Here is a 14597-nt window from a genome sequence, read left to right as displayed (position 1 = left end):
ACGGATTTTTCTACCTTAGTTCTGCCTAGCTTATCCACAGAGGCTCAATCTATTTTGTAAGATATCTGTCTAGATTCTGACATCCTAGATAGACTAGTTTGGCATCATTCCCCTTCAGGTCTTTTCTCCTCTGCTTCCTATTGGCATTTTTCCAGAATTCATGGCCAGAAAAGTCCTTGGTGGTCTTTATTATGGAACCAGTGGCTTCCTCCTAAGATGGGTTTATTCTCTTCTTCTGGAGATTCCTCAGGAATGCTCTTCCTATGAATGACAAGCTCAGATACATGGGCTTTCAAATGCCTTATAAATTGAATTTCTGCATTAGAAGTCAACAGGATTCTTTACTTCATTTGTTTTGTCAAGGTGAAACTGCCTCTCAAGTTTGGTCTTGGCAGTATAGGAATAGGGGAAATGACTGATTTTAAGAGAGTGAGCTTGCCACCAAAAGAGAGAAACCTGGCCTTCCATCCGTCAATCCTTTTTCTGATATTCATTTCTAAATCATTCAAATATGATGTTTTTCTTCTGCCTTTGAAGATAGGGGCATCAAAATACACAATAGGGGACTCTTGAACTGAAAACCAGTCCAATGATGAATTAAAGTAAAGACCCTATATTTGTGTTTTTTGAAAAGCAGAGAAAGCGAACTTCTTTTGAATCAAATCAAAGCATACAAGAAGTGGCTTGGAGAACGCCTTTTAGATTTTTTAGAATTTGAAATGCAACTAGTGCTCTTTGAGGAGAAGGGCTTGGGCTTGTTGTCGAACAAGATGGGGGGCTTTTTTCCTTCTTAGTAACGGTCTTACTCTATAAAATGACTTTTTGAATAAGCTCTTAAGGTTAGGAATAGATGAAGAGGTTCTAAAAGTGAATCAGATCTGGGCTGTTCGGGGGAGTTGTGCAAGAGGGAGCTGCTGCCCTAGTCGAAAGTTGAAGCAGTTAGCAAGGAGTTCTTTCCCAAAGAAGCATTTAACCATTCTCCGATCTATGTCATATTAACTGATTCACCGACATTAGCCTCCGAAGACATGATCCATAGTAAAGAAGTAGACATCGTACGAATGAGATTGAGAATGAGCTCTTCCCTTTTTGGGGTGCATTATAGCACAGTCTGTGACTACGTTTTTCCGTTGGTTGATGCTGCATTTGTTTATTTATTTAAATTTAAAAAAGAAATGAACATTTCAATTTCAATAATTCAATATTTTTTATTTTCACTATAAATTCAAACTCTTATAAATTTAGACCTTTATATTTATTTTTTTAAATAAACTCATGTTTTTTAATAAATTTATGTAGTACACGGGTCTCACAATGAGTATATTATATACTAGTTGTGGGAGGACAACACCTAATTAAAAAGACTTGAAATCCATCTAACTAATATGTTTTATAATATATATATATATATATATATATATATATATATATATATATATATATATATATATATATATATATATATATATATAGGGAGAGGATCAAATAAGAACACCTAAAAGGTTGAGAACGCGAGAACAGTTGTAGACCAATCATTCCATAAGGGTGTAAAAGGAATTTTACAATGTAATTAAATATGGATAATTAATTAATTCCTACAATCATGGGATATTATCTAATTAATTGATTTTCTTACCTAAAAACTAAAAATAAATTTAATCTATTTTTAATCAATCAGATTATTAAAAAAAATATTTTTACCATGATTAAAAAATGTTTTTTATTTTTTATTTTTTTACGAGTATATAAAAAAGATTGATGAATTAATGATTTCAACTTAATATGTGTAATCATACAAAAATAAAAACATATTTGTAGTCATATATGAATTTGTTGTAATCGTGAATGAATAGATGAATTAAGTTATAATAATAAACGAATATAGCACAATTTATAAAGAAAAATTACAATACAACTATAATCATAAATAAATAAAACATATTGGCTACTTATATCTAGATTAAACATCTGTTCATAAATAATAACACAATATAGTTTTATGGTTTTATAAATTTAGTTTTTTTAATAAATTTTTGTAAAGCTGACAAATCTAAATATGGTTGCAATCATATATGAATATGATTGTAAATATAAGCAAATAAAGCATGATATAAAGATTAAAAACCAAATACATTTGTAATCATTAATGAATAAATCCCAATATACACATAGATAATTAAATACATGTATAATCATCATAAACAAATAAAAAAAATGAATAAAGAAAAATATTTTGATAAAAACTTTTAAAATAGTTGTAATTATAAATGAATATAACATAAAATATTGTAGCTTTCTTATATATTTTTGTTTTGAATCTTTTAACTTGAAATCGTTGCTTCAACATCTATGATTATTTTTTGCTGCTAAAATCCACGTGCTTGTGTAACCAACTTCAGTGATACTTAACAAATTTGACACCTTGTCTTTCATGTTTACCACCAATTTCTTGTCCACTTTGCTGCACTTGTTGTAGGCTTAATCGTCTCACCTAAAATTCTGAATGTTGTCTGGTAACCACATATAACTTCAAACCTAACAAAAAAAACAAAACAAAACTCATACAAACAATTAATAAATCAAAAAATAAATCAAAACCAGTACGTATAAACAATTAATATAACTTCAAACCTAACAAAAAAAACAAAACAAAACTCATACAAACAATTAATAAATCAAAACCAGTACGTATAAACAATTAATATATCTAAACAAAAAATGAAAACCCAAAATACACTATATATTTTATTCATTTAAATTTGTAATTATAATCATAAATAAATATAATATAAACTCATATACTATAGTACTATACATTCATTTAGAATTGTGACTGTAATCATAAATAAATATAACGTAAACCCATATGATATTCTTACTTGCTTCTGTTTTCAGATTTCGACCCCACACAAAACCACAATGAAGTACCTCCACCCTTTTGCCCATAAGCATCGACTCCCTACTGTTATCAATGAAGCTTACTCCACCCTTTTCTGGCTCCAAGATTTGGCTAACGAAAAAACACACCAACCATGGTTGTCTAGTAAAGGAGACGTCAACCGTGTTTTCCTCATCGGAGATAGCACCGGAGAAAACCTCCATCCACTGAGACTGGCCGGAGCGATTCTCATCCATCCAGGGTTTCTCAGATCGGTGAAAAGCAAGTCGGAGTTGGAAAAACCAAAGTCTTCGATTTTTACTCGGGACATGTTGTATAAGTTTCTGAAGCTAGGGTTGTCGTAGAGCACCACTAGAGACCACCCGATAACATGTCTGATAGGAGAGGGAGAGGCGCTACGTGGATTCGATATGCCGCCGCATCTGATGTGTTTGGCGGAGCACGATGCCCACCTAGAAAAATCGACTATACCATAAATGATTGAGTTGATGTCTTACAAAGGTCCGATTAGGGCTGCGATAGATGGTGGAGCGATGATGATGTTGCGATTAGGAAGAAATCGGGGGAATACAGATGATGGAGGCTGTTTATTGATTCAACCCTAGGTATAGAGAGAGAAAGAGATGAGGTGGGGGAAAATAATTTAAACGGCAATATGAGAGGTGATTGAGAAATTATAGGAACAAGTTAAAATTGCAATTACCGTTATAGCCTTGTGACCTTTTACAAGTTACACTTAAATACCTATGGTTTTAGAGTTTACATAAATGGCCCGTTTGATAATAGCCCCATAATAGCCCCATATCTGAATATTTTGATGGTCCAGATCCGTTCTCGCGTTCTCAATGAAAATACAAATGATTGAGTCAAATTATGGAATGAAAAAGATCGATTACATAATTCTTTTATCGTAAAAAGTCATTAAAAAACAATATTTTTTTAATGAATATAACTCAAAACATTTTGTCCTTCCATAGAAAAACTCTATCCAAAACATTTATCAAAAAGTTTATTAAATGATTTGTATGTTTTTTTTAGTTATGTTACATTACTTTCCATTTTAAAATTGATAGGAATTAGTAATTATGCCTTTCAATGATTTGGGTTTATAGACCTAATGAAGAAAAAAAAAACATAGATTCGCTTGGTTTCGGAAGGTACATGATTTTAAGAAGAATAGTAACCGAAAGATCAATGATTAGTTTGGATATATTTAAATCAAAACTACGTAGTTTGGAGGGTTCTATAATCTCAGATACATAATAGTCGTATATTCTCTAAAGGCAATCTTTATTGGACTAACAGTGGAAATTATTCTTGAAAATATTTGTAGTCTAAGTATAAAGAATAAACCTATCTATTTGAGCATAAGCTATATTTATAGTTCAAACTCATTGGAGCTAGACCTTTTGTATCTTTATTCTCGGAAATCCCATCATTGAAGACCTTAAGTTGATTGCTATTTACAGAAGATTGTTCAGATATAGAGTTGATTGCTATTTTAAGTGGTGTGGATGTAAAGCTTTGAGCCCTACTTAACGTTACTTAGAGAATATGTATCACGATATTGAATTCTGATGGAAAATATCTAATGTGATATTGAATTTTGGTTATAAGAAAATTTTGGTTATAAGATATTTCAGGAAAAGAAAATTTGGTATTTTAATACAAAAATATACCTTGTTAGATAGAGATCGTATTTAATTAGATTATTAGAACCACGCAAATAAAGTTGGAAAAAATAGATAATACGATAAGTAAACGCCTCAACCAATCGACACCATACCAACTTAATTGACACCATATTAACTTAATTTTTACAATAAAAGTTTGTGTCTCACTTTGTTGCACAAATACACGACTTGATACTTTCAAATACATCTACTTTTTATTAATTGACTAACATCCAACATGGTTGTATGGATTAATTTGACTAATAAAATCAAAAGTTAGAAATGGGCGTTAACATACAAATCAATGAAGGCATATATTTTCATAATTGTGTGCATTATTTTCATTTAAAAAGTTGATTCATCTATATAAAATATAACATATTTGTAACTATCATACAAATCAATAAACCATATATTTTATTTGCATTACTTAATTTCTCAAATGAAAAAATCATCCACGGACCCGTTGTATACAAAGCTATATCTTGATATTTTAATACTTTCAAATACATGAAACCTTTCCATTTTGTATATTCCTCAGTATTGCCCATAAACGTTTTGATAAACTTTTTTAATATCCATTCGTTTTTCTTTGTAGATTATCGAATTCCAAAAAAAAATAATTAAAAAAAATAATAATACTGTAAAACTTTTGTGAGCTTGCATTTTCATGCCAAAAGAAACAAATGCTTACCACTTTACAAGTACATAAGCCATTCAATTCACCCAAATCTTCTCTTAAGTTAGAAACTGTTTTAAATATAAAGTTTACCTTAGTTTTTTTTTAAGACACGAAAAAGAAAGGGAACCATATCCATCCTTTCTAAACCTCATGAGGTTTTAAATCAAAGAGAAAGATTGCACTTTGTTTTACAGAGTTTTACTCATTAATAATCCATTATACTTTATCATCATGGAACCACCATCTCGTCTCCTTGGGAGACCTCCCATTCCTACAATTCTTCACGTAGCGTTCGTCATCATTTGGACGTTGCTGTACCACATACAAACTCATCTGTCAGACTAAAGCTAAACACAGTACAACCTGTTTTGTCATGTCATATGTAACAAAAGTCCAACACAGGGCAAACACAGTACAACTTGTTCTGTCAGTCATGTCCTTGTCCTGTACCGTGTAACAAAAGTCTAATTCTGGTCATGTCATGTCATGTCATGTCTTGGACTGTGTAAAGTATAATGCAGGTAAAACATAGTACAGCTTGTTATGTCATGTCATGTCATGTGATCATGTCTGTGTGTACTGTGTAACAAAGAGTGCTTAAGAGAAAGTGAAATTCGAAACAAACCTTAGTAGAAGAGCTTGATAGCATGGAGAGGATGCTGATGCATACAGAACTCACAGTCATGGCGGGTGACCATGAATCGTACAAGATATCTGCACCCACCAATGCCAAATTCATAATCATTAAAAATATTTTAATGGAATAGAGGCAGTATATTTGGAATTTGGAAAACATTTTTAACAGAAGAGGATATGAAAATTAAATATGCGTAAAATTAGAAATCAATGGTAAAAATGAAATTTTAAAATTTTAGTGTACAATTGCAAAAGAGGAAGAAAAGAAACGTACTATTTTTTTTCGACAGTGTGGATCAATATGGAATTATGGACATGATTAATTAGATGTAAGAGCATGATAAGACTTGGGTTTTACCATTTTAGTTTGCGTTTATCTAACATATCCATTTATAAAAATCTTTCTCATGAAAACACGAATAATCTCATATAAAAAAATAAAAAATAAAAACGGCTGTGAAAAAAGGGTAAAGAGACAAACCTAAACAAATATGGCCATTGCTATAAATGTGTGGATGAAGTGGAGCTGGAGGAATAAAAATAACCTGTCAAAAAACAAAAGAAAACAAAAGAAAGATAAAGATTATTAGAAATTAGAAATTACTTATTAACAATTAACATTAATCTGAAAAAAAAAAAAAAAAAAAAAAGACATAACAACACGCGATGCTAGTAAGTCAAACCCTAGTAAAGTCAAACCCTAGAAAAGAGCTAAACGCACACACAATGAGATCATTTACTCGACATGTTAGATTATTAAAAAAAAAGAAGTGAAAATCTTGAAACCAAAGATTTTAAATAAATGATATAGACATAGAATATTTTATCCAACACATATGAAATGTCATACACATGAAAATGGCTTGAATTTTGATCTTAGAAAGTCTTGTCATATGTGATCCTTTAAAATAGTAGACTTCATATCAGATGACTAGAGATTTTTATGGGACATTATGACACTTTTTAAAGAAACTTATCATAGATTATGATAGTTTAGTTATCCGAAAAAAGAAATGAACATTCTAATTGCTTAAAAAAAGACACTTATTAGGTAATTGACAAAAAAAACACATTGTATATAACAAGTAGACAATTTTTTCTATGTGTGAACATAAGGGTTAAGGGATGTTCTTTCTTCACCTAGATATTCTTCTACATATACAGAAACCCTAACACACACACACACCCCATTGAATTTTCGTTCAGAATTCAGAAATTTAACTATTTGATTCACTAACCCCAATATTACCTACAGTTGATAATCAATAAATTCCCAAAAAAAATCAATAAATCATGATAAGTTATGTGACCTGTGGCGCTTCCATAGGGTAATGCTCAGGAAAATCAACTTGCAGCTGGAACGTTTCATTGGAATACAAAGTCCCGGGTGCGCCGTTGACCTCAATTACCCATCTTTAAGCCAAAAAATCAAACTATTAGCTCTTAAATCAAAAGAAAATTAAACTCAAGCAGTCGCAATAGCGATAAACACCTCACCTTTGGAGATTATCAGTGACTTTGTGTTTGAATCCAGCAGGTGGATTGACCTGCCACTCCATTAGCTCCTTCTGGAGACGATTTGTTGCGATCTTGCTCAGCGCCTGCAATTATAGCCAACAAGGACTGATCATCATACATAATTGCCCCTCGATCAAAGGGATTCGCAAATTGAGTGGAGTCGTTCAAATTAGGGATGTATATACAGATAATAGATATACAATTACAGATATACATATGTATAGTATATGATAGAAGAAGGGAAAAAGATGTAGCGAGAGAGAGATAGGAAACCTTGCGAGAAGAAGCAGAAGGGCTCGTCATCGTTTCTAGAGAGAGAAAGTGAAAAGAAAGAGAGGGGTGTTTCTGTGTCTGCGTGTTTTTGTGTCGAGAGGGCTCATAGTAATACTTTGCATCAGTCACTGTGACAATTTTAGTACTTCGAGAAGAAAAAATGTCATTTACAGCCCAAATAAGGTTTATTTTTAAAAAATTATCATTATCAACTAAGGTGCTGTTTGATTTTCTGAAGCAAAAATTCAAAAAGTCTGCGGACCATCTCTGCAACCCTCTGCAGTAGAAGAGGTGGACCAAACGGCTACAGAGTGTAATAAGAAGTGTGTTTGTTTTTTTAACATCTGCATACTGCTGCAGATATTAAAAAATTAAAATAAACTAATTTTTTAAACCGAAAATAGTTTTTTAATACGTAAAATTTAATAATGTATAACATTTCGGCAACAATTAATGATATTTCAGTAAAAAATAATGATATTTCAACAAAAAATAAAGATATTTTAGTAAAAAATAATGATATTTCATTAATAAATTATCATTATTGAATATAAATAAACGAAAAAAAATTCAACAAGAATAAACAAAAGAAAAACGAAAAAAAAAAAGGTGAAATAAAATTTCAGCAACATATAATCAAAATTACAGCAAGAAAAGAAGAAGAAGAAGAGGTTAGAAGAGGCAGTACAAGTGCTGTGCCAAACAGAGCACGCGCAGAGGTTTTTGACTCCGAAGACTTCTAAAAAACAAACAGTTGCGAGATGAAAAGTGTTGCGCGTGTGCTGCGCCGCGCAGCAATAAGAGGTTTGAAGATGTTTTTTTCAAAAAACAAACAGCACCTAAGTGATCATTTGAAAAGACCGAACATGTCTTTGTTTGGAAAAATGACAACTTAGTCCAAAAAGATTTGTTCTACAATTTTATGTCAGACTGTTGGAGAATATTGAAGATGGGATATATACTTTACCATTTTTTAATTTTGAATTAGTTTTTAGTATTTCTGGTTATGTCTTTTTGGAACATATTCGGTTGGTTTCGAACCTTTATTGTCTGAATATTTTGAGTTTAGGGATGCATTATTTTATTTGGTTTTACCATTATATCTCCGTATCATACCTTTATCGTTGTACATTTTCATTAGCGATAGTGGGCTTAGGTTGCCCCGATCTAATATGAGATATAGATCATAGGAAATTAATGTTTTTCTTAAAAATGCATAATATCAACATGTTTTTAATATGCACAACTATGACTAGTAAGGAAACCAAGTATTAGAATCAAGGTATATAATTGATAAACATAGACATAGGCGTTTGTCCAGATAAAGTGAAAACAATGGATCTAGAATTGTTTATGGATGCATGGCCTTCTTCAGATGGTTACACCAATGCAACATGTTACTAATACCATATTGGATAACATAAATGGACTAGTATATTTTTCTTCCACAAAATATACCACGAATGACATATCATGCGCTTGGTTTGTGAATATGACTCTTAGGAGAGTATTCTAAATTTTCTTGTAGAAATAGGAATAACATGGAGACATGAATGAGGGTCATCTATAAGTTACTCTACTTATGCAAACATTCAAGATTGTTGACTAAGACCTAAATGGTTTTATCTGACCATGTTTTCACAAACGTTAGACGGAATAAATCACTCTTGAAAAGTACAATATGGAACATGTAACAATAAACATACACATATATAAGGTTTGTCACACTTTTGGGAACATGTGAAAATTAGAGTTGAATTGTCCCATGTAATGTAACGCCCCGACTCTCAGGTATTAATTTTATGGCTTTAATTTTCTTATTGCAAGGTCTACTCGACGAGTTGGATGCCCTGACTCGTCGAGTAGGAGCGGGTTTTGGCCACATGTTTAAATGACCGACTCGCCGAGTCTAATATAGGACTCGACGAGTAGGAGCTGGGGAATGAAACCCTAATTTTCGCGGTTTTTCACCCTATTTAAAGAATCATAAGCCTCTTTCAGCCTCTTTACAGTCCTTTGAGAGCTCAGCAAAACCCTAATACGTGTATGTGTGCTCCATTGTGTGTTTAAGCTTTAGAAGAGGATTCTTGGTGAGAAGAGCTTGGAGATCAATTGACTAGAAGCAAGGAACTTGTGTGGATTCGATATCTACCTCAGTTGGCATCTAGTGGAAGGTATCAAGTCGTTACCTTGACCTCATTTCATTCTAGATCTCATTTGGTTAAAGATTAGGGCTTTTCTAGCATAATAAGAAGCCATTCATGGGTATAAGCTAAGATCTGAAGTTGTAACTTCAGATCTGGACTCTCCTTGGCCTCTAAGTCCATAAAGTTTTCATTTTTGGCAAGTATGAACCTCTCTTCAAGTGTAAAACTCCATTACAAGCTTGGTTTTGTCATTATAAGACTTTAGAGCCTTGCATGCACGTAAAGTTTGCAACTTTACGTGATAAACATGCCTTGGGAGGCTGGATCTGCAATATGGAACCTTAAGATGGCTTAATAAGCATCTGTATGGATATGGACTGTAGGGACTCGGCGAGTTGCATGGTCAACTCGGCGAGTCCGATGAAGATGGTCGTGGACGCGGCGAGTCAGTGGGGTGACTCGGCGAGTCAGCTACGGTTTTTCCCGACTTTTGGACACGCATAGACTCGACGAGTTGGTCGGAAACTCGGTGAGTCAGTGGGGGTTTTATGACCTTCTGAACTCTTAAAGAACTCGACGAGTTGCTAGCTGCACTCGACGAGTTTGGTCAACATGGACCGTTGACTTTGACTTGGACCAAGGTTGACCAGTTTGACCTCTGGGGGTATTTTGAGAATTTATGGAAGTAAGTCATCGGTGGATGTAGGTGTTGGATTTGGAGCTGTATTTGGTTGAGTTGACTTTATCGATTCGAGCTACTTGAGAGGTGAGTTCTCCTCACTATATCAACAGGGTCTACGGCACCAAGGCCGACCCTCTATAATTTACATCCTGGTTCAGGATGGTTGCTATGTTATTGATCTGTTAGATTTCATCCTGGTTTTCGGATGGTTGCTATGCTAGTAATCTGTTAGATTGATATCCTGGTTGTAGGATGGTTGCCATGTTAGTGATCTGTTAGATCTGCATGACTATCTGTTATTGCATGCTAGCGTATGATATTTATGTGCACATGTTCATTGGTTTGGGGAAAGGGTTGAGGCAGGTCCTAATGTGTGCAGTAGGCCAAGACACCCTGGGCGGACCAGGTAGATTGTAGGCCCATGTCGGGCAAATCTAGTCAGGCCGAAGGCCCCGCGAGCAGTCCGGATAGGCTGAAGGCCCCGAGGAGGGCGGTCCAGACGTGCCGAGGGCTCGGAGAGCGGCCCAGATAGACTGAGGACCGAGATTCGGTCCAGTCAGACTGATGGCTCATTACGCATGTTGTATTGTTTGCTTATATGTTATATGATATGGTTATATCTGTATGACGTTGGTATTTTTGGGGTAAATCACTAAGCCTTCGAGCTTACAACTATTGATTATTGTTTCAGGTACTTCTGATGATAGCGGGAAGGCGAAGACATGATCGTACCGCTCCTCACACTTTATGATTTCATGTTTTGATTCTGGGATACTCTCACAATATACTATTTTGCAAACCAATTTTGTAATGATCATGGGTTTTGAAATGTTTTAAAAAGTTTAAATTTGGCATGATTTTTTTTAATGTTACAAGTTGGTATCAGAGCCTTGGTTTGAGTGAATTGGAGGAAACACTCGCGTGTCTCCAATCTCAAACTGAGGACAAGATTTTAAAATGATTTTCTTAAAATGTTTTCAAATAATAAAGGAGGATGCAAGGGTACGATCAGCCAGAGCTCGCGGATAGACCCCAAAATACCTTACGGATTATTTGATTTTGTGATATATTAGAACAGCATGCTAGTACTAGGCTAGGGATCTTCAGGAATTGCATGATAGAATCGCCTGATTATATGATGCCTGATAGCGTAGGGTTTCTCCTGATATGAAATTGACACCATTACTGTAATTGCTTAGAGTATGCATCACGACCGTACATAATTAAGATCTTATAGCCTGAGAATGTTTGGTTTGGCCTTATTTCTTGTTCTTCTCTGATGAAGGGCTTAGGGTAGGATCAGGTATTCTAAAGTCTATAGGGTCCAGTGTTATGTATGGTTAGCATACACGAGTGTTGCAGGGTTGGTGGAAGTTTCATGGATGGGTAGGTTGTTTCGGATGAGTCCGCCGATTATGAGATATTTAGCCTTCCTCTAGAAGTGAGGACTGAGCGCATGCCATGCTTATGTATAGTTTTAGGGCGTTGTGATGATACTTGATACAAATATGGGTAGGTGTGGAAGGTAGTATGGGCCCGTACTACTGAAAGCACAGGACCCATACGCGTAGCAAGGAAGTCACAACCCCTAGGGTTTTGATTGGGAGTTGGTTACCGGATTGTTATGTGAAATATTTGATATCCTTTTGGTATGTTTTCAGCATGGTGGTTACATGACGATTCATGACTGGATTCGGGTCAGGAGAGGGAGAGGGAGAGGGCGGACAGGAGGCGCCGACAGCGCCCGAGACTATCGGCCAGATGAGGCCAGATGAGATGGATGACAGGATCCGGGAGATCCTACATGATGAGGTTGCTGCTATGTTCTGGGCTCAGTTGCCGGAGATGTTCGGGTCTATCAAGACCGCTATGGTGGAGTATTTCGATGATCGCTATGCAGCCCTCACGGAGGCGGCTGCCGCAGTAGCTACAACGGCTGTATCGGCGACAGGGTTGGGAGCCGGTCGGGCTTTTCTGTATCGGGACTTCGACAACACGAAGCCCCCTACTTTTGATGGGACTCAGGACCCCATCAAATCCATGAGGTGGCTGTCTGACGTGGAGGGATGTTTTTTCACGTGCTTATGTCCTGCTGACCAGAAGTTCAGATGTGCCCTGAACTTGCTGAGGTCCGGGGCAAAGGACTGGTGGAGGCTGATGACTGGGTCGTATTCGGATGAGCAGAGAGTTGTTGTTACTTGGGAGCAGTTCAGGGATATGTTCTGCGCTCGCTACATTCCTCAAGTCGAGCGGGAACGGTTAGCTCAGGAGTTTCTGGAGTTAAGACAGGATCGGGAGATGGTGACGGAGATCACTCGTATGTTCACCAAGAACGCGATGTTCTGCCCAGAGTTTGCTTCTGAGCAAGCTCAAATGACTAGTTATCTGAGCATGCTTAAGATGGATATTCGACAGTTTGTGGCAACCCAACGTTGTGATACGCTTTTGGATTTACAGGAGGCCGCCAGGCGGCGAGAGCTTGAGATTGAGTTACAGCTGAGAGAGCAGGGTCGGGCCCCGACACAGACTCAGCCAGTGCAAAAGCGGTCTAAGACTGCTGATTCCAGGTCAGGGGGACATCAGGGCCGCACTTGTGGCAAGTGCGGAAAGGGGCACTCGGGGGTTTGTAGGTCTGGTAGCGGATGCCGCAAATGCGGCCAGGAGGGGCATTTTGCGAGGGATTGTCGTCAGACGGCCCTGGTTCAGGATATGAGGATCTGATACCACTGTCATCAGGTTGGTCACGTGAAGACCAATTGTCCACAGCTCGCATCCAGGCCGGTGCAGGCTCCAGCACCGGCTACATTGCGGATTACTGACGGGATTCAGGGTCGAGCAGTGCCCCCGAGGGCCCAGGGGGCAGGGGCGCGCTTTCCATCTTACAGCAGAGGAGGCCAGAGCAGCACCGGATGTGGTTGCTGGTATGTTTCTATCCCTTATCTTATTGATTATATATGTCTTATGCTTATATGTTGTACATGTGATTAGGTACGTTTTGAGTGAACTCCTTACCTGCTTTGGTATTATTTGACTCGGGGGGCGAGTCGGTCGTTTTTTTCTCAGACTTTTAGTAGGGAGTTTGGGTTGCCAGTGGGAGAGTTAGAGTGTCCATTGCGAGTCTCCATCGCCAACGAACACGGGATTTCTGCTTCTTCGGTCTATCGGGGTTGTATATTGGAGATTTTTGGAGTATCTTTTCCAATATACCTGATTCTGATTCCCATGGGGGATGTATGTGTGATAGTGGGTATGGACTGGCTTAGTCGATTCGGTGCCATGATCGACTGCGAGGGTTATCGAGTTGTAGTTCGAACCCCAGGTGGGGGAGAACTAGTTGTTTATGGCGAGGGCACCAGGTTGGGATCAGGGTTTTGTTCAGCTGCCAGGGCTCGGCAGTACCTTCAGCACGGGTGTGCGGGATATCTAGCATACATAGTAGATACGCAGGACAGAGATCAGGTTTCAGTTTCAGAGGTTGCGGTGGTCAGGGAGTTTGCTGATGTGTTCCCGGAGGAGTTACCCGGAGTACCTCCGGAGAGGCAGGTCGAGTTTAGGATCGACCCAGTGCCAGGTGCGGCCCCTATTGCCAGGGCGCCGTACCGGTTGGCACCACCAGAGATGCAGGAGTTGTCATCACAGCTGTAGGAGCTGCTAGGAAAGCAGTTCATTTGTCCGAGAAGTTCCCTATGGGGAGCACCAATACTCTTCATCAGGAAGACGGATGGTTCGCACCGGATGTGCATTGACTACCGGGAGTTGAACAAGTTAACGGTGAAAAACCATTATCCACTCCAGAGGATAGATGATCTTTTCAATCAATTGTAGGGTGCGTCTTGCTTTTCCAAGATAGACTTGAGGTCTGGGTATCATCAGGTCAGGGTCAGAGAGGAGGACGTGGAAAAGACCGCGTTCCGAACTCGTTATGGGCATTACAAGTTCGTGGTGATGCCGTTTGGGCTCACCAACGCGCCAGCAGTATTCATGGACCTGATGAATCGGGTCTGCAGACCGATGCTCGATCGCTCGGTCATAGTGTTTATCGACGATATCTTGGTGTATTCCAAGACCCGAGAGCAGCATGAGGAGC

General features: G+C 37.1%; 1 protein-coding gene across 1 annotated transcript; it reads right to left on the bottom strand.

The window, feature by feature from the left end:
- Nucleotides 1–5293: 5293 nt before the first annotated feature.
- Nucleotides 5294–7795, bottom strand: LOC145108354 (putative ubiquitin-conjugating enzyme E2 18). Its single transcript, XM_079045373.1, has 6 exons — nt 7682–7795; nt 7388–7491; nt 7201–7303; nt 6372–6435; nt 5880–5968; nt 5294–5566 (listed from the first exon to the last, which is right to left on the bottom strand). Exons 1-6 carry the CDS (start codon nt 7709–7711, stop codon nt 5471–5473), a joined length of 486 nt encoding a protein of 161 aa, XP_078901499.1. The 5' UTR covers nt 7712–7795; the 3' UTR covers nt 5294–5470.
- Between the last annotated feature and the right edge of the window lie 6802 nt (nt 7796–14597).

This window comes from Lactuca virosa, chromosome 4 (genome assembly GCF_052849685.1).
Source record: "Lactuca virosa cultivar CGN04683 chromosome 4, Lactuca_virosa_CGN04683_v6, whole genome shotgun sequence".
In the NCBI taxonomy this organism is placed as follows: Eukaryota; Viridiplantae; Streptophyta; class Magnoliopsida; order Asterales; family Asteraceae; genus Lactuca; species Lactuca virosa.
The sequence above is the reverse complement of the archived record's forward strand: the minus strand, read 5'-3'. Positions and strand labels throughout refer to the sequence as shown.

Excerpts from the sequence above, each read along its gene's own strand:
- LOC145108354 (XM_079045373.1), bottom strand. The coding sequence starts at position 7,711 with ATGACGAGCCCTTCTGCTTCTTCTCGCAAG. Across the intron at positions 7,304-7,387 it reads GTCACTGATAATCTCCAAAG|ATGGGTAATTGAGGTCAACG; the intron begins GTGAGGTGTTTA and ends TTTGGCTTAAAG. Across the intron at positions 5,567-5,879 it reads TATCAAGCTCTTCTACTAAG|CAACGTCCAAATGATGACGA; the intron begins GTTTGTTTCGAA and ends TATGTGGTACAG.